The sequence below is a fragment of the Mastigoproctus giganteus genome, chromosome 7 (assembly GCF_048544385.1).
Source record: "Mastigoproctus giganteus isolate SK-2022 chromosome 7, ASM4854438v1, whole genome shotgun sequence".
Lineage (NCBI taxonomy): Eukaryota > Metazoa > Arthropoda > Arachnida > Uropygi > Thelyphonidae > Mastigoproctus > Mastigoproctus giganteus.
Genome location: NC_143581.1, coordinates 217,730,250 through 217,756,424, shown reverse-complemented (window position 1 = coordinate 217,756,424; position 26,175 = coordinate 217,730,250). Strand labels below are relative to the sequence as shown.

At 35.7% G+C, this 26,175-nt stretch overlaps 1 protein-coding gene across 1 annotated transcript; it reads right to left on the bottom strand.

Moving 5' to 3' along the window:
• Nucleotides 1-1,060: 1,060 nt before the first annotated feature.
• On the bottom strand, nucleotides 1,061-26,175 carry LOC150083685 (T-box-containing protein 2-like). The gene is made up of 8 exons (XM_090378567.1): nucleotides 25,914-26,175; nucleotides 14,342-14,693; nucleotides 13,735-13,851; nucleotides 13,058-13,217; nucleotides 12,623-12,784; nucleotides 10,231-10,295; nucleotides 2,233-2,327; nucleotides 1,061-1,533 (listed from the first exon to the last, which is right to left on the bottom strand). The coding sequence occupies exons 1-8, from the start codon at nucleotides 26,173-26,175 to the stop codon at nucleotides 1,061-1,063; spliced, it is 1,686 nt and encodes a 561-aa protein (XP_090234693.1).

Below are 26,175 nucleotides of genomic sequence, written 5' to 3'. Positions count from 1 at the left end.
CGTGATCGTGTCCGAATACTTTTGGTAGGGTACAGTACTACTAGTGTATTTGAACGAAAGTGCTATGCAGACGGAATTCTATTGCAAAAATTTTCCAATTTTAATCTCGATTAAATTCACTAAATATTTTTATGAGTTTGAATCTAATAATACATTGTCATATTTGTGAATAAAATAATTAGAAGGCAGCTGTCAACCAAAAAAGTTCCTATACACATATCTGTAACGTTTTATTTTCGAGATCTTCTACTGATTTCCATAAATTGTTCCGCAGAAAATGTAAGCCATTTTTTGAAAAATTTCCTCTAAAAAATAAGGACCAATAAAATTGTACCAAGGACTCCACATCAAACAGTAAAGAAAAGTTATAAGTACGTTGATGATGAATACTTTTAAAAACTGTCGTATTAAAGCCACAGATCTCCAATCTCCAACCTGAGATTGGAGAAGAATCATTCAGTTGATTTGGGATGTCTCCCATAATATCAGTTAACAAGCAATACTGTAAACATCGAGGAGTCGGTGTGGAACTTTAAACTGAAGTAAAAGAAACGTTGACACTGCCTGTATGGTACTCTACCATATTGGTTACTCACAACTGAATAATTAGTATGATTTATGTTGTAGAACAATGCTATTCATGTCGATATTTTGGATTGGTTAAATCCCGTTTTATACAGTCATATTTTTATAACATAAATTTGAATATAAAACTGGTTTACATTTTATACGGTTTTGTAATTTATGATTAATGTTTAGTATCTCGTAAATATAGACTTATGTTTATAGGGACTTTTTTTCCCTTACTTTTTTAGCTATAGAATATGCTCCTATATTTTTTCGTGCAAATTTGAACCACCAGCACCCTGTATAGCTGGTATAAGGATTTCACTGACAAGTGAAGATACCAAAAGATGATAAAATTCTAAATAACACAAGAGTCCTCACAGGTTTACGTCTCCCTTCGAATAATTCTTTAATAGTATTAAACAATAAATTGTACAAAATTACGTTTCGGTAGTGACTAGTTATTACAGAATACTGTACAGGATTTGAGTGTTTATGTTTTCTGAAGACACTGTAGAGGTCCCTCTCTGATCAAAACGTTCATGGGGGTTGAGTTGTTGTGGAGGACTGTAGGGACCACCCGAGCGGTCGGCTTGCATTCTTCTCTACCTATTTCACAATTAGGTAGTCCAATCTGCGAGGGTGAAGAAACAGAGGAGAAGTGAGGAGTGGTTGGATAAAGAGCAATATATTTTGGGGGCGGAAGAAGAGCAGGGGTTGGAGGAGGGGGTGGATGTATTTCGCCCCAACTTGTAACGAAACTAACGTCTGGTGGATGAAATGCTGGAAATGGAGGTAACATAGAATTGGCAGCTGGTAAGGGGGACATTGTTGGTAATACTCCCATTCTGGCCCTGCTACTTTCGAACCAGGCAGGAGATCCGTAGAACTGATTTCCTTGGATGTACGTCAGGGGACCGACTATAGCATTACTTTGTGCAGATGGAATATACTGCATTTGTCCCACTGAAAAAAAACAACAACAAAATTTCTATTAATAATAGCAAATATACACTAGATGTACTAAATAAAATAGTAATGTTAACAATTGACATTTATATCAAAAATCTCTCAACATGATTATTGATCACTAACATCGATCCACAGGATGGGAGCGATTCTTACTTACTCATTAAGCTCAAATTCGGAGTACTTCAAGTAGTTAGCTTTGTCTGACACTTCTCAGATTAAAACTGGCCGATCTGGCTATTTTTTCATTCATTGCTGGCCAGTAAAATTAGAGGACCAGGTACATACCACAAAAAGAAGTCCAACATCATTATTCCTCCATCAGTAACTTGTTTTGTCGGTAAGTAACACGTAGGCCTATTACTTCACGGGATGTTCCCCATACACAAACTCTTCCATCATTTCAGACGTGTAAAGCAAGATTCATCAGACAACGAGATCTTCTTCCACGCGTCTGCGAGGTTCTCAACGTGGTGCAAGTTCTAATGAAGGCACCAGACACGCATTTGAAAACATCTGTCAATTCCGCTCTTGTTTGATGACAATCTGCCTAAACTAATCTCTTCAAACGCCATATGGCCGCTTCTGTCACTTATATATCAGTAAATTCTTCCATTGTTACAGATCCATCTAGTTTTCATATTTCGATTATTATAAAATAAATAAATATAAATAAACATCACAAAGTTTATTTACCATTAAATATCCTTTCATTCATTGCCGATACGAAAGTCTCATCAAAAGTAGTCATTGGAAGTTGTCGACGATGGACCACATCATCAATTCCATCTCTGAAAAGAAAGGTAGTACTAATTAGTCTGCAGGTTCGCAATCAATTATTATCTCCTGCTTAAATGGATTTAAGCAGTGAGTACAAGCTATAGTTATGCCAAGTTACTAACAATATGGCGGCCTGACCACTCGGCGGCTTCCGTAGCCGAGTGGCCAGGAGCAGGAGTGCAATACCTCACGCTCTTTGAGTAGATCGAGGGTTCAATTTACTGATTGCTACATACGGTCGATATTTGTTTGAACAAGTGTACATTGTTCCTAGTTGGATTTTTTTTTTTTTTTTTCGCTGGCCTCCAAGTCTGGGCAGCCTTGGGGGCGGCATTGCTGGCACCTACCGGTATAGCACTTCATTTTGTGGGTGCGGGATTTGTGCATTATAGCACACACAGAGAATGGTTGAGGAGGCTTCCATCCTGAAATGGATTGATAATGGCTGCAGTTTACCTTTTTACTAAAAATACCGAAACATTAGCTCACTAGCTAATAATCGTTTTTAAGTGCGTTATTTTTTCCATGAGATGGGTTGGGTTCTCTGATTGCTATTGGGTTCGCTGACGTTTGAACACCTTTCTATCAGGTAACCTAGCATAAACATTAATTGTAAAAAGGAGAGCGGTAAACCTCCAACGAAAATTCTCCCAATAACTCGTCCAATTTAGACATACTACAAGTGGATGTATGAATTTCGGTTCGCGTAACCATTATTTTTTATTTTTTTTTTAAATGTTTCCATTGCATCGGCTCTAAGACAGCTAATAGACACATGATATGGGAAGTGCTCAGGGTTTTTTTGGCTGATGCTGTATAAGCTTGCATCTTGTGTTATTTTCCATTAATATTAATAATATTAAACTGACTCCTCACAGCCTTAGTTTCTTTGGCGCTTAACCCACACCTAATTATGAGAGCATCCTTACACTCAGGTGAAAGGATGCTCTCATAATTAGGTGTGAAATGAACTTTGATCTCCTCCTTTACGATCGCAAAGGGGGAGATCAAAGGACGAAAAGTTTCTGGGAAAGTAATGGAGTCAGTGAACTAAGTGAGAAAAGCAGTGATCTAACGGACTTCGAACGTGGCATGGTAATAGGTGCAAGACGTGCTCGACAACGCATCTCTGAAACAGCAGTTCTCCTGAACTTTTCACGCACCACAGTTTCAAGGGTGTATCGAAAATGGTGCAACGAACAGAAACAGAGAATACTTCAGGACCACCTTGACAGGAATGCAGTTATACGGCAATTACAGCGCGGATTTGTCAAGAAGAGATCTTGTCTGACCAATGGAATTAACTAAGGCCGCCGTAGCCTAGTGGTCAGGCGCGCGGGTGCATAGGTACACGTGCCTTGAGTGACCGGGGTTCAAGCCCGTGACTGCTGAATACGGTGCTGTTTCTTGTATTCTGTCTATCTTGTGAACTCCTCTGATCATTTGGTCGTCCCGGAGTATAAACAGAAAATTTATTTATTTTTATTTACTATGACGCAGTAACAAATGTCCAATGATAAATGTGTGTTAAGAATTAAAGCAACTTAGGTCATGAGGCATCAGTGTATCGTGTCTGTTAATTGCGTGTATCCAGCTGATTGCTAGAGATAAAACCATGCAAACTTCTCCTGAGACCGATTAACTCAACCACACTGTGAAAAAATCCCATAAAAATTCCTTGTGTCATTGACGGGATTCGAACCTGAGCCATTTCCATTCGGTGTGGAAAGGATGCTGATTATATCCACTGTGCTGCTGCGAGAGTGCAGTAACAGATGAACTGGGTGCAATCATGATTAGACAATCATAATTCTAGATTTCAGTAAAGCGTAAAGCAGTACGACATTAAGGGCAAGTTACTGTTACGGATAAAGAGATAGTTGAATGGGAGAAGACGTTGAATGGGAGAGTGTGGTTATCAATGGACATTGCTGTTAATGGACTGTTATTAGTGGAGTTTCCCAGGATTCAGTGCTGGGCCCATTGTGTTTTCAATATTTATTAATGATATTGATAAAGGTATATCACGCTTAATGTCTAAGTTTGCAAATGATACAAAGGTTGGCAGGATGGTTAATGACAATAATGAAGGTATGCTGCTGCAACAAGTTCTAAACAAATTAGGCAGATGGGCTGAGAAATGGCAATTGAGATTTAACATTAATAAATGCAAAGTACTATGCTTGAGTAGTAGTAAGCAGATGTATGTGATAAGTACTGTCAATAAAATTGTTTTTTTTTTCACATATTGCCTCTTCAATTACAATTAAGTACATCACTGTATACAGAAGATATTTATAACTACCCTATTGATGATTTATATGAGCAAGTCAATATGGACAATACCCAGAGATAGTCTGCACGGCACGGACATTGACTTTCTTTAATGTGTTATTAATATAAGACTTGATACGTTATAAATCTGTGCCTAGCAACAAGTACCAATGAATATATGAACCTATTGATCCTTTGCTACAAGGAGACACAACTTAGTAAGACTTAATGATTCCAGAAAATAGGAAATTGTGAAGGCTTGCCAGCAATGCACTTTTGCACTGTACCGTGATTGATACTATTGGGGGTGGAGGAATAGAGTTGTTTTAAAACCACTAGACGATCAATTTTCTAAAATCTGACCTTTTTAATCAATAGCGGTACCACGGCCATAAAAAATTGTATTGTCTTCTGAACAACGACACACTCAAAGGGAAGGAGAACACCCCTGTAACAACTAGTAAAAGCTGAACATGTACGTACCTGTTCTGAATTTCTAGAATATTTTCTGGGTTATATTGAACATGTATACAAATTTCGACGGACTTGAGAAAAAGCCAAGCCTTACCATATAATACTCCATATCGGTTTGGAAACTCATTTTAGGAAGAATAATAGGCCTGCTGGAAAGTGCACTGAGAGGGGTTACAAGTAAACAAAAATGAAACAAACCTGCTGATAGCTATTTAATTGAAGCGATTTCTAGGGGTACCAGAAACGTAGAGTACCTCAAACAAACTCAGGTTTACTGGAGTACAAACTGTCTTAGGACTAACCCGAGAGTTAATTCATATACCCATGTGTATAATATCCATAACTGTTCCTGGAATCATTGACATGATTCGAATCTGGGTCTTTTCAACCCGGTGTGGATAGCACGGTGATTATAACCACTGTGCCACCAGCAAAGTTTTACCGAATTACAGTGGAACAATGCTCCAGGAACCAATCCAGACCAACACAATTACTACAAGGAGTAAATTTTTTTTAGTTTTTAACATATATGTACGCCAGGGCCCTAGACATCCGAAATGCGGCACTGGCCTCAAAAGTAAACAAGTTTCTAAAGGTGCTAGCAGAACACTCTTCCGATAGTCCCCACTTATTCGCTATGACCTTCTCATCTTTGTACCGCTTAAGGGTAATTAAGGACAAAGTTCCAATAGGACGATGACGCAAAAGGGATCGTCAATGAAGCCTTTGGACAGCAGTGATTTCATTATACGCCGTCTGCGCGGGCATATGTGTGTGTATGTACACCACCGATTAATGATGTCCAAGTATAGCTTTGTTTTGCGAAACACTTAAGAACATCGACAAAAGTAGTACAACCCAGCTGTCAACGTCACCTGCCTAATTTTCCAAGTATCGAAGATTAGCCAGCGAAAAGCGACAGCCCAGCAAGATTACAAGTCTGTCAACTTCAAGTCGTCTCGTATATTGGGAGTTTGAGTTATCACCTAGGTTCATATTCATCCTCTCATTATTTCAGGACCAGGCATGCTACATATGGATATTAAATTCATTAAAGACAAATTAAAAAAAAAAAAAAAAAATACTGGTCACTCCTCAACTTTTTTAAAACCTTATAAGAGAGACGCCATCTTTACAAATCAACCACTCCTGTAAACAATTCTAAAAATGACTACAAAATGGTTTATCAGGAGTAAATAATAGAAATAAAAAAATATAATAAATATTTTTGAATTGTCTTAAATAATAATTTCAAATCACCATTGTAAACGAATGATTTGAAATTTCTTCCTAATTATTACTCAATTGCTAGATTATTTAAAATAGTGTTACTAACTCGCGTAATATCGTAAAAATTTAAGTAGTTTATTTTAAATTATACTACATTATTAAAAATTATAAATATGCAAATCGAAACATTTGTATTAGGAACAATATGCATAATATTTATTAGGGAAAGACTTTATTAAGTTTATTATGCTGTGTATATTTTCAAAGGCAGCAATATGAAAATTTTAACAAAATGTTTAAGAGAATTTTACCGGAAGTACATGAGATTTTCTCTAAAAAACTAAATAATTAATCCACTTCCGGTAGCAATAAAGTCATTTTGATCAATACTTATTGTAAATTTAGCTAAAATCTGCGCATAACTATAGAACGTATACGAAAGAAAATATATTCCATTTTTTTAACTAATTGCTTAACCGTATGAAAAGTGAATTCACTGAGTCGTAGACGAGTTGAAAAGCTCTTGGAGCAAAACAGATGGGGTGGATGTGGACAATATGCGTCTATGAAAGGTAAATGAGGACCAATACTGCTCCTTAGTTGAATATATATAATGAACATGACTTGTCAGTCATATAATCAGTTCCCATGCCCATAGCTCGAGAGAAAAGAAAACAAACTCCGTGAATGTGTCTCAGGTTGAAGAGGTACTGGCGCCACTCCGACGTGTGCGATTACCTTTGACGGAGCTTGACACATAACAAATTCATCTTTCTCTTTTTTTGTTCCTAGGACTTCGAACCAGACATTCCGTGTTTCAGGGCTAATAAGTTAGTAGATATAAGTTTTGGTTTTAACCGATATCTTTCTTAAATATTGTGCAACATTTCCCAATGAAATCTATTACAGCAATTTATTTTCAGTTTTATTTTCTTTAGAAACAAAGTTTAAATTCATTATTATTATTTTTTTTTTTTTCTGTTTTGACTTTCGCGTTTCATTAATTGCCAAAACTTACAGTATATATTAAGTAGCAGCAGCGCCATACAACGAAATTAACAGTAATTCATTTACAGATTTTTTATTTATTTATTTAAAATTAATATTGCAATATTTCGCAACATTTCCCAATGAAATCTATAACAGAAATTTATATTCAGTTTTATTTTTCTTTAGAAACAAAGTTTAAATTCATTATTATTATATTATTTTATTTTTTTCTGTTTTGACTTTCGTGTTTCATTAATTGCCAAACGACTTACAGTATGTTAAGCAGCAGTAGCGCCATACAACGAAATTAACAGTAATTCATTTACAGTTTTTTTTTATTTAAAATTAATATTTAACATAAATTAATAAATAAAATGTTTATATTAATTATATATGATACTTTAATAATACTATTTTCATTTTTTTAAATCCTACTGCTAAATATCGATAACGAAAAATAAATATTTATTTATTTCGTGCCAGTCATCCTGTGAAATCATGAATAGTACGAAAAACACATTATAAAGAATATTTAATTAGCATGCAATTTAAACCTTTCGATCCCATATTATTTTAAATATCTTCGAACTCTGAATAATGAACATTAACCACATTCGAGAGATCTTTGGAAGTCTTCTTATATGGCATATATCGCACTAGAAATGTGTACAGAATTACATGAATTTTTTTTGTTGTTTTTCAAGGAAGCATCAATCGAGTTATAAATCAGTCCATACTGAGAGAGCTCATCGGTTACTGCATATCTATACAGTTGTTATATTTGTTGACAGGAGCTTAGCATCATCAATTGTGACAGATCAGCAAACAATCTTATTTTAACAGAGTATTACCACTTAACTAAGTTATAGACCTGATCCCAAAGTTCAGTTTTCGAAAACTTAAAATGCGATCTGCTGGTTAAGAAATTTTCTGTTGTGAAATCCAAAAGTATTTAATATATTATGGAAAATTAATATGGAAATAAATTTTTATTAATAACTCAATAAGTATACTGGTGTCCAAAAGTTCAGTTACGTGTGATGAAGTGCAAATTGGATCAAGTCAATGAAATTTTAAATTTAAGTATATTATATTATGGAATGCATGTAATTTCTGATATATGCAAATTTGATTACACATACCTGGAAGTGAGTATCCAGCTGAGGCTATTCTCCTAACTTGTGTAGCAAAGGTTTAATCAAATTTGACCACGAATGGGGATAAAAGCAAGAATTTCGAATTCTTGCGAATGTATCGCTTTTACCAGGTTGAAATTTTAAAAGATTTCTAAAGGCGCAAACTACAATGCCTCAAAGAAACAAAAAATTCAGGGACATAACATTTCATTAACCTCTAAACTCGTCATAGTATAATAACATACTAGACAGTGCCCCCGACATAGACCTCTCTGGGAGGTTGATGTTACAGAATTCATATAAACCGAATTCAAGAGGAGAGAGCTAATATTTGGGCTATAATTACGATCCTAGAAAACACGAAGAATGTCATGAAACTCCGTTGAAGGCTACCCTCAGCTCAGTTCACCACAGGATGACCGAGCAAAGTGCATTTTTCGATCCAACTCTGTGGTCAGTGCGGTCCCCAAACATCACACCGCTGGGTGTTTTCTCTCTGGAACTTTGTTAAAGATCAGGTTTATCTGCCATCAGTGCTACTAAATTGACATGAACTGAAGAATAGAATCACAATTGTGTGTAGGCGACCGATATTATCATCTTATGATAATATCGGATTATTTAAAACTTATGATAATATCGTGTGAATCCGAAATGTTCACCTTTTCATTAGGGATGTTCCAGACTTCATATTAATGGGTAAAAATCGCACTACATCCAACTTGCCTGTTGGATCAATACTTAGAGAACCACTATTATGAGTAAGGATTACTGTTTGATTCCGTAGAGCATAACTGAGTTGATGTATAATGGCGCATTGGAGTCTCTACCCCTCCGTTATCATCGCAGAAGTCCTTTGTTACATTGGGCGTAAGTTCGAGACCGGTTATTTAATACAGTAACATGTTAAAAACCAGGCTATGAAAAGATGACTGTTGACGAGCCATACATAACCTATTGTCACTCCATATATGGCTATTCATCAATAGTCATCTTTCATAATCTGGTCTATTAAGTATTAAATCCTAATACTGTATTAATTAGTGAGTTTCAAACTTAAAGTTATGCCCAATGCAGTACCTATGAATAAAGTTTATGAGGAAACAGCACTTTATGCATTATATTACTGGTTAACCCAGTCATTTTCATGAATTTCTAACCTGAACCACTCTCATTTGGGATTGTAAGCTTAACGTCTTCTTTCTTGGCATGAAAGAAGAAGCCTCAGAGAGGGTTTAACCTTGGACATTAGCGTATCTACACAATCCATTGTTTCATCAATGTGTGTGGTTCGTCAATGGTTATCTTTTCATGTTTTTTGGTTTTGTTTGTTCCTTAAATTTTGGACATTAGTGTACCTACACCCGATATTATAACAGTTCTAATATAATAATAAGAAAAGTATCTTATTTTGAGGTTGATTACAACAGATTTTAATATTTTTAGACTTTTTAGTATTTTCTAACGGAATCCTGCATTTTAAAATAATATTTTATTTTTAAATAATTTAATTTTAAATTAATACAATTTTTATTAAATAACTATTATAACTATAATAATTTATAACTATAATAAAATTATAGTTATAAATTAATATTATTTATAACTATAATTTAAAAAAACAGAAGTAATTTTTGCAAAATCCGTAAATTAAATTAAAAATTTTAACCAAATTAATTTATTAAATAAATTAATGCATTTATTAATGAAATTAATTAATTAATTTTAAAAGCTAACATAACAAACAACAACAACAAAAAAAAAAGCTATTTCTTATCTAAACTCCTAGACAGCAGTAGCAATCACTTACCGACTTTTGATGGCCTCTCTAAAACCCTTTGCGAATGGATTACTGGCAATCTTCAGCTTTGTAATCTAAGTAGAAAGCAAGCAAGCACATCATAACTTTTATGATTAGACTTCCCCCACCCTCCTAAATTTCACTAACAGTCTTATTGTTAATGGATACTTAAAACACGGAAGTAATGGCACAGAGAGGTCGCGTTTATCAACTTTCTAGATGATATTATCGAAGACCATAACATGGAAAATAGGAAATTGCTCGGTGTTAACACAGCCCACTGAAGTGTAAAATACACTTAGTTTTAGCCATATTAGCATTTTCGTATTTACTGCCTTTTCAACTTAAGGATTTTATCGTTTCAAGTGCATTGGCTTTCAATTACTTTAGCAAATTATTTTTAATGCTTATCAGTTATGTAAAATTAATGCTATTTATATATTTAGACATATTTGATATCTTATTTTATTACATTTATATTTTATCTTATATCGTTTATATATCATGCCGTATTATATATTTAGACTCATTTATTAATAGTAATATTAATTTATTACTATTAATAATTATTAACTGTAATGTTAACAAATTAATATTACTTGCAGTGTTTTAGTAGTAATTTCTTTTAGTTTTGTACAATTATTAGTGTTATAAATAACACTAACGCGAACATAAATAAATTCATTCATTCATTAAATAAAGATAAAAAATTAATTAAATATAAGTAAATAAAAATATAAAAAACAAACAAAAATTGTCTCCATGGTGCTATATATTTTTATTTACCAAATATTTGTTTGTTTTATTTACTAAATATTTACCTCTTTAAATCCAGTCCTCATAAGCTAATCAAAAGAGGCTGCATGATATATATACATATTAATAAAAATATATTTTTATTAATTTCAATAAAAAGATTATTAAAATTTGAAAATTTCAATATTATTGAAATTTTAGTTGAATAAAAATGTTATTTGTAACATACAAGTGAATGGCTATTATCATCAGTAACTAATGCCATATTGCTCCGTATACTGTATACTGCAATGGTCGATTTTCTGTTTGCTGAAGGAAAAACCCGAGTTTCCGGGAGAAAAAAAAAACAATGCTGCCTCGCCTGAGACCGACTAACTCAGCCACGTTATGAAAAATACCCATAAAAATTCTTCATGTCATCGACGGGACTCGAACTCAGGTCTTTTCCTCCTGGTGTGGGGAAGACGGCGATTCTATTAACTGTGCTACCCAAGAGGAGTCTCGCTTATAACTACGAGTGTCCCATTACTTTTGGTAAGGTAGTATCGTGTGCCAATAGTGTTTTCCTTGACAAAAGGCGATTTTCTGAAATCCAATCTACAATTATCTTTCCTTATGCTGTAAACTACTCTATACTGAACTACGCAATGAAAGGCCACTATAACGAAAGTCTTAATAAAAATAATAGTATTAAAATAATTAATAGCCATTTTCATTATGCCAAATTACTAGTGTTATATACGAGCTAAATGCCTATGGCTAACACTGGGGGCAAACGACACCAAAAGTTTTGTGAGTGGAAGCTAAATGAGTGAAAATGCTGTGCCATCGATGGACAATTGGCAGAATTTTCATAGAATCCCTTTACTGAGTCCCATTGTCTCGTTAACTATGCAACCTTTTAGTATACAATAGATAACGACCTGTGTTTGCTTTTTGAACCACCATTCCCTGGGTCCCTTACTTTTCGTTTAGGCGGTATATTTGAGGGCAATCCAAATGTGTGAGGGCTGCTGTGTCGATGTTGTTTGCAAACACATCAATCTAAAAACATTTTCAGTGAACGCCTTACGTTAGTATAACCTAGATATTATGTCCTAAGTCAATTTGAATATTATTAGTGGTTATTACTGTTTCAAAATGAAGGGCATGTTTTATATGCTACAGAATTTAATCAGCCTTAATCAAGTTGTTTTAATGCGAACACACGTGCCTTGTTTATCTACGTAACAGTACGTTACGCTATCTCTGCATTTGTTGTGATACGTTGCCATAGTGACAAACAGAAAGTGGGAAGATCCAAGGTTTACCTAGCGAGCTAACGAGCTCTATTCATCCTTTTACCCATCTCTCGATTTTGCTTGCTTACCAATCTGTTCAATGACGTATTCTGAACCTTGGTTAACTATATTTACATGATATCTTAATAAAAGACAGTTTTGGACATGTTCTGATGCACATGCCACCCACTGCCTTAAAAGGTTGTTGACCTTTGGTCTACTACGTATAGGAATACCAGTCAATACGTATTTGAAATCACAAAAATTTTTCTATGCAGTTAGTCTTTTTCCTAGCGACATTTTTATTATACATTATACAATAAATTGTATAGAGTATTACGAACTTTAAGAGAGAAAAACCTTACCTGTTGATTTTGGTATGCCGTCACGGTAATAAATACTGTTTCCGGAAATGTGAACGTCAATGGGCGAGATTTTTCGATTTGAATTTCAGGGTCTGTGTGAATATCATCAGTTCGCAGTATATGAATTCGAGGTTGGTATTTGTGCATCGAATGCAACGCCACCTAGAAATCAGGAAAATTTCAACGTTATTTTCAATTCTTGCTTCAAAGCAGATGTTAAAATCTACTTATATCGGTTAATACAATCTTCACTGATATGCATTTTGAAAAGAACTGAAAGTGGTGTAGAACATTTAGTACCTGGTAATGTTAATGACATGACAAAAGACATTTGAAACTATTGAAGAAACTTAAAAAGAGCATTACCACACATTAAATCGAGGTTTTTTTGAGGATTTTAACAGGTCTAAACCAGACTATTTTAAATGTACCTACCTGACCCTTTACCACGGGCTGTTTATTATTCGTTAACTTTAATTTATCGAAGCTGACTAGTTGTGCCATCCATTGTCGACCAGTTGCGGGACTATCGTGATGAACGTAGAAGTTTTGGGAAAGTGGTGGATCCCCAGGACCTGCAGCCATCCACTGTGAACTACATAGAACAGATTGTATTTGTCATCGGATATAATAATGAAAATAATAATGTTTATTTTCAAAATTACCATACAGGTCAATTTACCAAAGGAAAAAAGCAAATGAATCAAAAACACCGGACTGTGTTACATTCTTGTGTTTTTGATTGTATAGATTAACATATCCAACATTTATATTCCTTTTTTTTCTAAAATTTCAACTTAATGGAAAGGAAATTTATTAATCTAAAATACTTCAATAGAATTTCAAATTGAATAAATCGAAACATATCCAGTTGCTCTGAGCAAGGCTATATTTAAGAGATCTGGGGATCTGTGGCACATTTTTGGAGACCCTACAAATAGTGACCTCCAAAAATGGACACCAGTGCCTCAAATAAGGTCGCGTGGGCCCTGGCCCAAAAGTTATTGTGTTGTTATAGGGCCCTCACACCCCAAGACCCCAGAACAATTGCGTCCCCAGAAATCAAGCCTTAAGATCTGAGATTAGACGGATTGTAAAAGCGAAATCCTCACCTGGGATAAACATATCGATAACGGTGGTCATCTTCCGGGATTGTCTCTACCCATACGATGTAATAAACATTTGGATTCAGACCTGTTATCCTAACTTTCAGAGCGGGGAACAATCTCCTAACAAAACAAAAGAAAAAAAAAAGTGCCAATTATAAACACAGTTCAAATAGTACAAATGTGAGCTAAAAAATAAAAATACTGAACCTGAAGGAATGATATATATTTTTTAAATATAAAATCACAAGAAGAAAAAACATTGGGAATCATTTTTGTTCGTAACGTTCGGAATAAATCCAACATTTTTGTTTTACTTTCCATCATATTTTAATCACTATTGATTTTTAATAATAATAACATTTTATATTAATTCACTTTATAACAAATCGCAATTCTTACCTCGCATTAATTCTTTACTAAATAAAACAAATATTTTAATATTTGTTTTTTTTAGTAAACATATATAATAATATGAATCATATCACATTACACGCTAACGTTAAGAACATGCAAAAGAAGATCTACTTAGGAAATACAAACTACGCAAAAAATATATTATGTAATACAGCAATTAAAATTATATATTTATTTATATTATTTACTTACTCACCTTCCAGCTTTTGTTATGATCATTTCATTTCCAAGACGATGAAATTGTGACCAGAGTTCCTGTTCATGTAATTCAACTTTTATTTCTTCCTTTTCAATAGAACTGCCATTTGCTATATGAGTAAACGGTTTCACTCTCAGGAGATTTTCTGACTCTTCAAATTCGCTTTCTATTGTTCTTTCTGCTGGATGTTTTATATGCTCCTGAAAGTTACTATTTTCTGAATTTTCACGAACAGTGACATCTGGTGTCACGGTTGGAGATTCCAGTGAAGATGCTAACCAATTATCTTTTGGTAAGCATTTTTGTTGATTACTAAACTCGTGTAAAGATCGGAGCTCTGTTTTCGTATCTGAAATAAATATTTTTGTTTATAATGGGAACATAAACAGAAATACTGAATTTAAAATATATTAATAGATAACTCTATAGAATAAAAATATACCGTTACAGATTATTTGTTTTATTTTAATAAACCGGAAACGTACATATGGAAATACAGGATGTGTGTTTATAAAATTCAATAATGCTAATATTTATAAAATAAAAAAATAAAATAAAAATCACTCAGTATTCAATCGCGATCATGTGATTGCCAAATGCAATAAATGAAATAAAAATCAATAAATAATTATTCAATAGGAATTTTTTTCTCAGAAAGTAGATAAACAAAATTCCTTCGACTACGATTTTTTCCAGAGGACAAGGATTTATTGTAAAAATAAATACACTTCTAATGTAAACAATTTCGGTTCTAAGCACGTTTTAACTATAAGCAAACCATATTATCGTTTCCTGGAAGGATTCGCCACTTTCGCCTACAAATTTTAAGACGGAAGACAATTTCCTGTGTTTTGTTAATTCAGTGTGTCAATTAAGCTTGACTAATTGGAAGCAAATGAAAGCTAGTCATTAAATACTTTCATTTTCTTCCTTGTCATCACGTAGTAAAACTATCGTTATGTTTTAATATTTGACATACTTGGAAATGTATTTTTATTCTATTTGATTTCTTTGAGAACCTGTATTAAATGGAAGGCAAGTGGAACTTTTCTGTAAGTTTGGAAGCACTCCTATTATTTAACTGAAGTGTATTATGAACAAATATAAAATAATGAACAGCAACAGACTTGTGTTTGCTTCGATTCAACTGACAAACTGGGCACTAAGAAAACGCAGTTAGTATTTAATTCAAAGTGATCAGACGTCCTGCATTTTCACTTCCTGTCCCTCAAAATGTCTCGTAATAGTTATCAATACAAAGATTTTAAATGACAGTATAAAAAATATCTTGCATTAGGCTTCAGAGTATCTGGCCATTATGCATTATTGTTAACTAAATTTACATTATAAAAAAATTCTTGTCATGAACGACACCGAAGCAGAATTCTGAACATTAACTGAGAATTTTGATCATACCAGGCCAGCATATCAGCAGATGCGCATCCTCCTTGAAATTGGTTCTCCAAATTTGTTTGCAATACTTAACGATTGGCCTAACCAATGGTTTATACGAGTGGTCTCTTCGTTATTATTGGTAAACTTTGTGTATAGTGCGTGATAGATAAAATATAGTGTGATCTGAACATCAAGACGGAACCATTTGATTTCCTGGTAACCTGTCTGCGCTGCTCAGAGAACTTCATGTCGGATTGTATAATTACTCTTATCTTAAGTCTCTTTCATTATCAACTAAAGATATTCTAGGACTGCTATTACCCAAAGGCTGAATTTTAAAAAAATTTCAGACTAAATAAATTCATCGAGGTCTTGTTGGAATTGTACTTTGGCTACTACCGTTTCTCGCCGTCCAAACAGTGGTGAGATAATGCATAGACATTCTGGGTGCACCAACTTGCCCCCCCCCAAATTGAAATATATATCCAAATACACAAAATTTTCTATTAGCAAGGGACCCAAACTCTCACAGCACCTTGGGGGTTCCGAACTGATCTATATATGCTTCTGGGTGCGTAAATCAGTTCGATAGCTACAGTACAGACCTCATAGTATTCAGTACTGTATTTCCTATCAGAAATAATAAGAGATACAATACTGAATCCTATGGAATTGTGCTTATCACCCAGAAACAGTCAGAGTAGGGAAGTCGAAAGCTAACGGGGATTCCGATGCAAAGAGCGTGACGGGTCTCTTCTTGTCTTTTTATACGTGTTTGATTTATTGATAATAAATCAATAAGATAAAAAATTAATAAAATAAAGATGTGTTTAGTATGCTATGTTTGTAGATTATTGAAAATGACCTGTTTATGCTATGTTTGTAGATTATTAAAAATGAATTTAATTACTTAAAAAAATTTGCATTAAAGTATGATTAAAAAGGGAAAAATATTAAGGTCTCGGCAGGGCCCCCTTGAACAGTTGCGGGCCCTGTGCTGTATACCCCTTAATTCCCCACATCTTGTCGAGCCTGATCGTTCTTCAAAGCAACACCAATTTAGAATAGTCCTTTTTCTACCATTTAACCAACCTTTTAGTAATTGTAGTATTATCCCACCAATGAGAAGTTACTATGGTGCTTAAAATTTTGTACAAATTATTCCATTTACGCTGTCCAGTCAAAACATTATGGCCACCTACCTAATTGTGGGTATGTCCTCCACTTGCCGTCAATACCGTCGCCACACGACAAGCAATGGACTCTGTAAGGCCTCTGAACATTGTAAGAGGTATGTTGTACTATGTCACCAGGATTGTACTCCGTAGATCTGCGATAGTCCGTGGTGGAGGATCGAATTCGGCTCTGTCGATTCACCTAATCTCAGAGATTTTTTGGAATTCATATCCGGCGAATACGTCAACCGAGGTAATACCTGGAAGACACCTTCGTGTTCGGCGAACCACTCTCGAACAATACCGGCAACGTCGCGGGGAGGGGTATCCTGCTGAGACACATCTGTGCCATCCGGAAAGACACATGGAAGGGTTCTGCGCGGTAGCACAGTGGTATTGTCACCTTCCCACACTGGGTGGAAAGGGCCCGGGTTCGAATCCCGTCGATGACGCGAAGAACTTTTACGGGCTTTTTTCACTCCGTGACTGAGTTAGTCAGTCTCAGGCGTAGACAGCAAGGTTCCTTCCCCCGGAAGATAGTTGAAAGTAACTTTCCAGGTGACCCGTATATCACCTTGGAAGTTACTATGTCACCAGGATTGTACTCCGTAGATCTGCGATAGTCCGTGGTGGAGGATATAATAGTTAAGTTTTTTAGCAGTCGCATTGAAGAGATGCACCTGATCAGCCACAATGGATAAGTAGTTTTTAGCATTCAGATTACGGTTTAGGGTATGAGGGCTCCAAGAGATTCCCAGGAAAGCATCCGCCATACAGGAACACTGCCGCCTCGTGCCTGTTTCTGTTGAATCAGGACATCGGAGTGATTTCTCTCCACGGTTTATCCATCTACCGTCACACGGCATAGCAAGAAGCGTGATTCATCGGAAAAGGCAACTTTTTTCCAGATGTAAATAGTCCAATGACGCCATTCAGGTGCATACTTTAGGTTGTTGGCTATATGCATGAGTATAGTGTGTTTAGGGTCTAACGGCACTAGGGGTTTCCCCCATCTCCGCGTAGTTTACATTGTCGTGTGATACAGTACGCTGTAAAGGCCAGAGATTTAAAAGTGTATGGATATTACGATGAGTACCTAGACTGGGCGCGTATTCTGGATTCGTTGGATTGTAGTCGTAGCCTAGTGGTCAGGCGCGCGGGTGCATAAGTACACGTGCCTTGAGTGACCGGGGTTCAAGCCCGTGACTGCTGAATACGGTGCTGTTTCTTGTATTCTGTCTATCTTGTTAACTCCTCTGACTGTTTGGTCGTCCCGGAGTATAAATAGAAAATTTATTTTAGTCTTGGAAAAACCGCTGGTTGTTCCCCTGATTAAAGACATGGTCAGCCGTTCCACCCTTGTCCGTCTCTTGGCTAGCACAAGTAGGAACAGACTACGTTTACCACTACTATCGACAAAGCGTTCATCCTATAAGAATATCTCTTTGTATTCGCGTAGCCGTGGTTACAAAGAGATATTCTTATAGGATGAGATTCCAGTTCTGCATATTACAAAATTTGCTAATTACCATTTTACGTTTTTAATGATGCGTACATATTTTTTCTTAAGATAATGCACACATAAGTGGACACAGATTGAAATTAAGGAAATGTTCACCACTAATTTTTAGTGGTGAACTTTCCTTAGAGAATCGGATGGTTATTTTGTAAGAATGGGAATAGTATATTTTATTTTATTGGCTGACGTAGTAAAAGTCTGCTTCCTTGCATCTTTTGGCCTTATTAATTTTTAGACTGAATGTACGGAAATCTGCCTTCAATCAAAGAGAAAGTTACCTCTTATCTTGAAGAGGTGAAACTATTATTATTATTCAATCAGTTGATTGCTACTTACAATCACCCCTTGACCAGCATGTAAGCTAGAGGGGAATATTAACAACTTAGAAAATATATTTACAGTTTTGAGAGAAAAGACAAATTTATTATTATTGTTAGCTTTATGGTGCAAGGAAGCCTGAAGCTTATGCTGCACCAGGCAAAAAAAAAAAAAAAAAATCTGATTTACCCCGAGAGAGAGAGATAGAGAGAAGTAGCAGGGAATCACCAAGAAAGAGAAGAATGATGATATTCAGCTCAGGACCCTGGGTGTGCCAAGCCCATATCACTGGATGTGAGTTCCTGGGGTAAAATTTGTATAAATAAATGAGCTGTTCTTCATTGTTGATTAACTTCGAAGGGAAGCATCCGCAACCATTCTCAATACACCCTTAGCGATCAGACTGTTTGGTTGCAGCATGGCTTTGAGGAACATAACTGAGCCCCGAGGCTGTTTACATCCTGCACGAAATCCTCGACCACGCTTGACAACTAGGGGAGGACTGTACATGAGGACCCCTTCCAGCTCAGTTTTTGTTTGCATGCAAGCAAAAGACTATGGGCTCCAGTTAGTACTGTTGGGACTCAGTTGTTTGTTGGAAGATAGCTGTTCTGTAGGTCTCACTGGAGCATAATTTTTCACAATTGACTTGGTATCGGTTTAGGATTTCCATTGTATTCAGTGGGAACATCTTGTTGGCGCATTTCAAGGAGATGAGATTGGAGCGGAGTGGCATCTTTTGCAGACTGCATGTATATCTCTATGTGGATGTGAAATGATGCCTGATAGCACTGGCGTGTCGTATCTACCTGTCAATAACTTGGCCGGGATATGAATATTAGTCCTTATGACAATAAGCATCCAAGGTGTCCACTCCGCAACCATTCTCAATACACCCTTAGCGATCAGACTGTTTGGTTGCAGCATGGCTTTGAGGAACATAACTGAGCCCCGCAATTCGCATACAGAATGCCTCTTGATACGTTTAAGGGGAATTTGAAGATCTTGTTTAACCACCTGCCAATATTCAATGCTTAGGAAGGCGTTAACGTACGTTAAAGCCTTTTTTAAATATACATAAGTACTTATGTATATTTAAAGAAGAATTGTTTAGCACCGTATTAATTATTAATCCATTAATAATTAATTAACAATTAATAATCAATTATAGGGATTAGATAAGTTTTGTAATTTAGCTACTTTTTTCGGTATCTTTGCTTTCTTGTATCGCTCTGCCATCTGACGCCCGTTTATAACCGCCACTCTTGAGTTTCTCGTAGTACGGTTCTATATTTGTGCCACAGTAATCCCAGAAAAAAGAAAAATATAATAATAATATTAATATGTAAGATCATTCAACTCATTATCTCAACATCAAGGCCTTAAGTACGGTGTTAAAAAGAGTAAGTATTAAGTAATTAAACTAGATTAGAAGTTAATACATTAAATTCTACTTGTTGAGAAATTAATATAATTATTCAAGCTTCCGTTATATAAAGCAGACGTTTCAGAATAAGTAATTTACGTTTTTGCTTTATTAATTTATCTTTTGTTAATCTGATCACTTTTAGACATATTTTAAATTATTTTAAATTTTTACAGAACAATTTATATAAAAGTCACCTTGAGATTAATTGAAATAAAGTAATATAGGTCGGTCGTTTGGTGATATTTGACGCAATGAAAAAGTTCGCCACCTGCTGGGAAATTGTACAAACTTGATTAAATCATAGCCTATAAATTTTGAGTTTAATTATTAGAATCTCGTCCGTGTACCCTCTTTAACGATTTTTAGCTCGCTTTCTTTCTCGGTGTCAAAGTTTGAATTCGGCAAACTTTAAGCTAAGTAATTGTAAAGTCCAATTTTCTAAAAATTTTAAAACTCCTAAAATAAACACAACTTTCAGGAATTATGTGAAAATAAAACCAGCTGGTTTACATGCTAAACGTGCTGAATATTACGTTCGATTTACTGTGAAATAAATGTCGATTTATGAACAAATATACATATAATCTATTGAAAAATTTTATGTTTATTGCATAAATAATTTTTATAATGCTATTAAAAGTTAACTGCAAACAAAAATGTGGTCACTGTTTTCTTTTGAAAAACTGTAATTCTAATAATGTTCTGTTTTGTATTTTAACTAATTTTTATCTAATTGTGTCATTATTAAAAGTTAAGAAGTTATTCAAAGTTTAACATTATGGAAAATTACTATTGTGTGGTTATTTGTGTTCAAGTGTGGAGACCTAATCTGAAAAAAAAAGACATTGAGCTTCTTGAGGGGATCGAAAGGCGGGCTACTCAAATGGTGAGATCTGCAGGAAGACAACCGTATGAGGAAGGACTCTGATTATATTGGCTTCAGAGCTTGGCAATCAGGCACCTCAGAGGTGTCCTGATTGAGGTTTACAAGGCTCTGAGAGGTGTTAGTAAAATTAATGGTGGAATTCTCACTTTTATAAAGAATTCCAGAACTGGGGGTCATAAATTCAAATTACCGGGCTTCAGGTTCAGATTAGATTTGTAGGAAGTTTTATTTTAGCCAGCGAGTCGTTGAACAAGTTGTCTTCGCAGGTAGTTGAGGCTGATAGTGATAGTTTGAATAAATTCAAAGGTCAATTGGATAGTTACCTGTGTGAGGAGGGAAGCATATAATTTGTGTTTTTATCTACTTGTTTTGTTTTTTTACCAGTGCAGAAAAAGACTGTGGCTTCTTTGCACTAATCGCGAATACTATTATTATTACTATTAAACAGTTGGAATGCAGATAACAATTTTGACACTATATATCTAGATTTTAGTAAAGCTTTTGACATGGTCTCTCATGGAAGCCTGCTATACAAACTGGAAGAAGTTGGAGTTACTGGTATAAGATCCTACGCGGATTGCATGTTAACTAAAAATAATAAATAAATAAATTTTCTGTTTATACTCCGGGACGACCACACAGTCAGAAGAGTTCAAGATCGAAAGAATACAAGAAATAGCAACGTATTTAGCAGTCACGGGCTTGAACCCGACATAACCCAAAAGGCGTGTACTTATGTACCCGGGCGCCTCCGTAGCCAGGTGGGCAGGAGCAGCAGTGCGTAGCACACGCTTCTTGATTAGATCGGGGTTCGAGCCCGTGACCACCACATACGGAGGATGCGGAAAGGTCATGGAATGACCACCGCATATTCCCAGAGCAATATGGCCTTAGTTACTAATGCTCCTAAAAACCAAATAACAAACAAACTAACAAACTTATGTACCCTCGCGCCTGACCAGTCAGTCGGCTATGGTGGACGTTAAAAGATTAGCGCCAGACGGTTGTCCTTTATAATTTTCATAAATGATATTGATGAAGGCATCCAAGGAAAGCTGTCAAAGTTTGCTGAAGATTTGAAGGTGGAAATGGTGGGTAACAATTGAAACTAGACGATGTTGCTTCAAAAAGAGTTGGATCAGTTGCATTTATGGTCCGAAAAATGGCAAAGAGTTTAATGCTTTTAAATGTAAGACTGTGATCTATGTAAGGATCATTTAAAATTATAGCCTTTAATTTAGATCAGAAATCCTGGGGAGGTAATAATTAGAGGGAGAGGAGCTAAAAGCAAACTACTTTTAAATCAAACCGATTTAAAAAACACTTAGTTGATATGATTCTATCTGACCTGGAGATGTGCAAATGTATCCCCAATTCACAAAGGGGGATCGAAGGGTGACACGAGTAATTACAGACCAGTTAGTTTAACTTCTGTTCCGGGTAAAATAATGGAGTCTCTGGTTAAGGATGCATTGCAGGATCATCTAGACAAGACTGCAGCAATAATTCAGACACAGCATGGGTTTGTTAAGGGAAAGTCTTGTCTGACAAATTTGATAGGATATTATGATGTGGTTACAAAGGAACTGGATGCAAAAAACAATTTTGATATCATATATTTGGATTTCAGGAAAGCTTTTGACACTGTTGCGCATGGAAGACTATTGTACAAATTGGAGCAGAATGGTATTAAGGGTAAGTTGCTACAATGGATAAAAGGATGGTTAAGTGCGAGAAGACAGAGGGTGGTAATCAATGGATGCTCTTCTTGGACTAATGTTATTAGTGGAGTCCCACAGGGTTCGGTGTTAGGTCCACTGTTGTTTTGTATATTTATCAATGATATTGATGAAGGTATATCAGGCTTAATGTCGAAGTTTGCAGACGATACAAAGGTTGGCAGGGTTGTTAATGACAGTAATGGCAGTCTGCTACTGCAACAGGATCTAGAAAATTTGGGCAGATGGGCTAAGAAGTGGAAACTGAAGTTTAACCTTGACAAATGCAAAGAACTGCATGTGGGTAGAAATAACCCCAGAGAAACGTACCAACTGTGTGGTACTACACTTAAGGTGGTAGAAAATGAAAAAGACCTGGGAGTAATTGTGCAGTCAGATATGAAGTTCTCTGAGCAATGCAGACAGGCTGCCAGGGCAGGTCATGGGGTTTTGTCAATGATATATAGGAATTTTGCTAGCAGGGAAAAGGAGGTGATTATCCCTCTGTATAAGGCAATGGTCAGGCCACGCCTTGAGTACTGCGTACAGGTCTGGAGACCTCATTTTAGGAAGGATGTAGATTTACTTTAGCGGGTACAGAGAAGGGCCAACAAGATTGGTGAGGGGAATGAAGGGATCCTCTTACCAAGAGAGGCTTAAGTTCTGCAAATTGCAGTGGCTGGAGACTAGGCGCCTGCGCGGTGATCTGATTGAGGTATATAAGGCCTTGAATGGATTGAGCACGCTGAATTCTGATGGGATCCTTCCACTTGTTCAGATTACGAACCTAAGGGGGCATAAATTCAAATTAAGAAAAGACAGATGTAGAATAGATGTGCGGAAATTTGCCTTTAGCCAGCGGGTGGTTAATTGCTGGAACAAACTTCCATCTGTCGTTGTGGAAGTTGATAGGTTGAATAAATTTAAGGAGGAACTGGACAGGCATTTGGAGGGAATGGTGTGATTTTTTTTTTTTTTTTGGCTGATGCTGCATAAGCTCATACATTTGCTTTCTTGCATCACATGCCACTACTACTACTACTACCAGTACTACTACTACCTGAATTTTCTATGCAGTATAAAACGGAATAGGAAGGTACATGATGTCCTGCCCATGATTTATTGAGACCTTTATTCCTCTATACAAGACATGGTTAGTCCCATTTGGAATATTGTATTCAGGTCTGGAGATAGCAATTAAAAAAGACAGAACTTATGGAGAGTTTCGAAAAGGGCGACCAGATTAGTGAGGAGTGCAAATCGATGCATATATGAAGAACGGCTTAGAAGGTATGGAATATATATATATTCCTTAGAAGGTAAGGAATATATATATACCTTCTAAGGTATATATATTCATATATACCTTAGAAGGTATATATGAAGAACGGCTTAGAAGGTTGTCAAAGTTTGACAACTAGACTTCTAAAGGGAAGTCTGATTGATGTGTATAAGTGCTGAAGGGGTTGAGTAAGATGACTGAGGAAGGTCTGTTCTCTCATTGATGAGATAAGAATCTGGCGACACAAATATAAAATCTGAGGGAATAACAGAATGCCGGATATCATGGAGTTCGCATACGGACGGTGGGTTGTCGACTCCTGGAATAAGGTGCCTCCCGTAGTTCAGTACAGAATCAGATGGTTATTTTGTAAGAATGGAAGTAGTATATTTTATTTTATTGGATCTGCGCAGGTAGCACAGTGGTATCGTCACCGTCCTCCCCACACCGGGTGGAAAAGGCCTGGGTTCGAATCCCGTCGATGACGCGAGGAACTTTAATAGGCTTTTTTCACTCCGTGGCTGAGTTAGTCGGTCTCAGGCGTAGATAGCAAGGTTTTTCTCCCCAGTAACTGGGGTTTTTTTCGTCCAGCAAAACAGGCAAATCGACCATAGAACATACGCAATTTATAGACACAAATACGGGTTAATGTATTTAATTACGGGCAACCCTATAATAATTTTATTTTTTATTTTTTTATTTTATTGACTGATGTAGTAAAAGTCTGCTTCCTTGCATTTTCTGGCCTTACTAATACCAAGTCCCAACCCTCGTGGGTAGCACAGTTCGTAGAATCGCCATCTTCCCCACACTAGGTGGAAATTGCGCGAGTTTGAGGCCAGTCAATTTTTATGGGCCTTTTATGAGGAATTTTTATGGGCCTTTTTCATAACGTGGCTGAATTAGTCGGTCTCAGGCGAGGTAGCACGGTTTTTTTTCATGAAAACTTGGGTTTTTCGTCCAGCAAACAGAAAACATACCCCAGAATACATGCAATTTACAGACAATATACATGGAGCAATATGGCCTTAGTCGCCGATGCTCCTAAAATCCTAAAACAACAACAACAACAACAACAACAACCAAGTCCCAATGAATTTATATAGAGAAAACTACAAGCTGTATCATACAGGAAATTATGTGAAAGGTTCACAACCTTTCAATCGTCATTTATTTATTTTTATTGAACAGTAATCAGTAATAAAACGATATATTATTAGTGTCATTAAAGCTAAAATGTGAACACTACAATGTTTTTTCTAAGCTAAGAAATTATGAAATATTTTTAAAAAATTTCGTTGTCTTAAAAAAAAAACAAAACAAAAACATTTCGTTATTATAAAAAACATTTTTAAAAGGGTTTATATCTAGGTTTTATATGATAGTTTTTTAACTGAGGGTTTAAAATAATAGCAATTTGTATTCAATAATTTTCTTACAAATGTATTGAATATAAATTTGAGTCAGTAAGCTAAAAAATTAAAATAACTGATATGTGGATTAGTTTAAATATTTGCAATAGAAAAACATATCTGGGAGCACTTTCATTACTTTAGTAAAAGTTATTGGCCAGTGGTGCATCCAGAAATTTCATTTTTTGGGGGGAAGAGTCGTAATTTCCACATTGGTAGCTTTTGCATGCAGTAACACGTGTCAGTACAATTACATAATGCAAAATAATATGTTCTTGAGGAAGCTTTAGCGCCCTCAGTCCCTTGTGGGCGCTGAGGGGGCTAAACGACTGTCAAAATGCATATGCTTTGAAACATCACTAAATTCAAGTACTACACTTCACTTATTTAACGTGTAATTATGAAACTGTGAATATAATTACAAAAAGAAGTTACCGTTGGATCTGACAGCTGAACATTCTCCCTCACTATCTGTTTTAGAGAGTCGATTGTCACTGATCACTTGAGATTTATTTACAAGGTGAACTGAGTTATGCACGCCTTTCGAAGGTAGCAATTGTCCATCACCGATATCAGAATGATCTGAATGCCCTCTTAGACGACGTTTATGATCCCGATGTCCCAGTAAAGCATCAACAGAGAATGCCAAAGCTCTGACACTTAGTTGAGTTCTGGTGTCTTCAATACGCCGCTTCAT

Excerpts from the sequence above, each read along its gene's own strand:
- LOC150083685 (XM_090378567.1), bottom strand. The coding sequence starts at position 26,175 with ATGAAGCGGCGTATTGAAGACACCAGAACTCAACTAAGTGTCAGAGCT. Across the intron at positions 14,694-25,913 it reads TTCAGCTGTCAGATCCAACG|ATACGAAAACAGAGCTCCGA; the intron begins GTAACTTCTTTT and ends TATTTATTTCAG. Across the intron at positions 12,785-13,057 it reads AGCCCGTGGTAAAGGGTCAG|GTGGCGTTGCATTCGATGCA; the intron begins GTAGGTACATTT and ends CCTGATTTCTAG.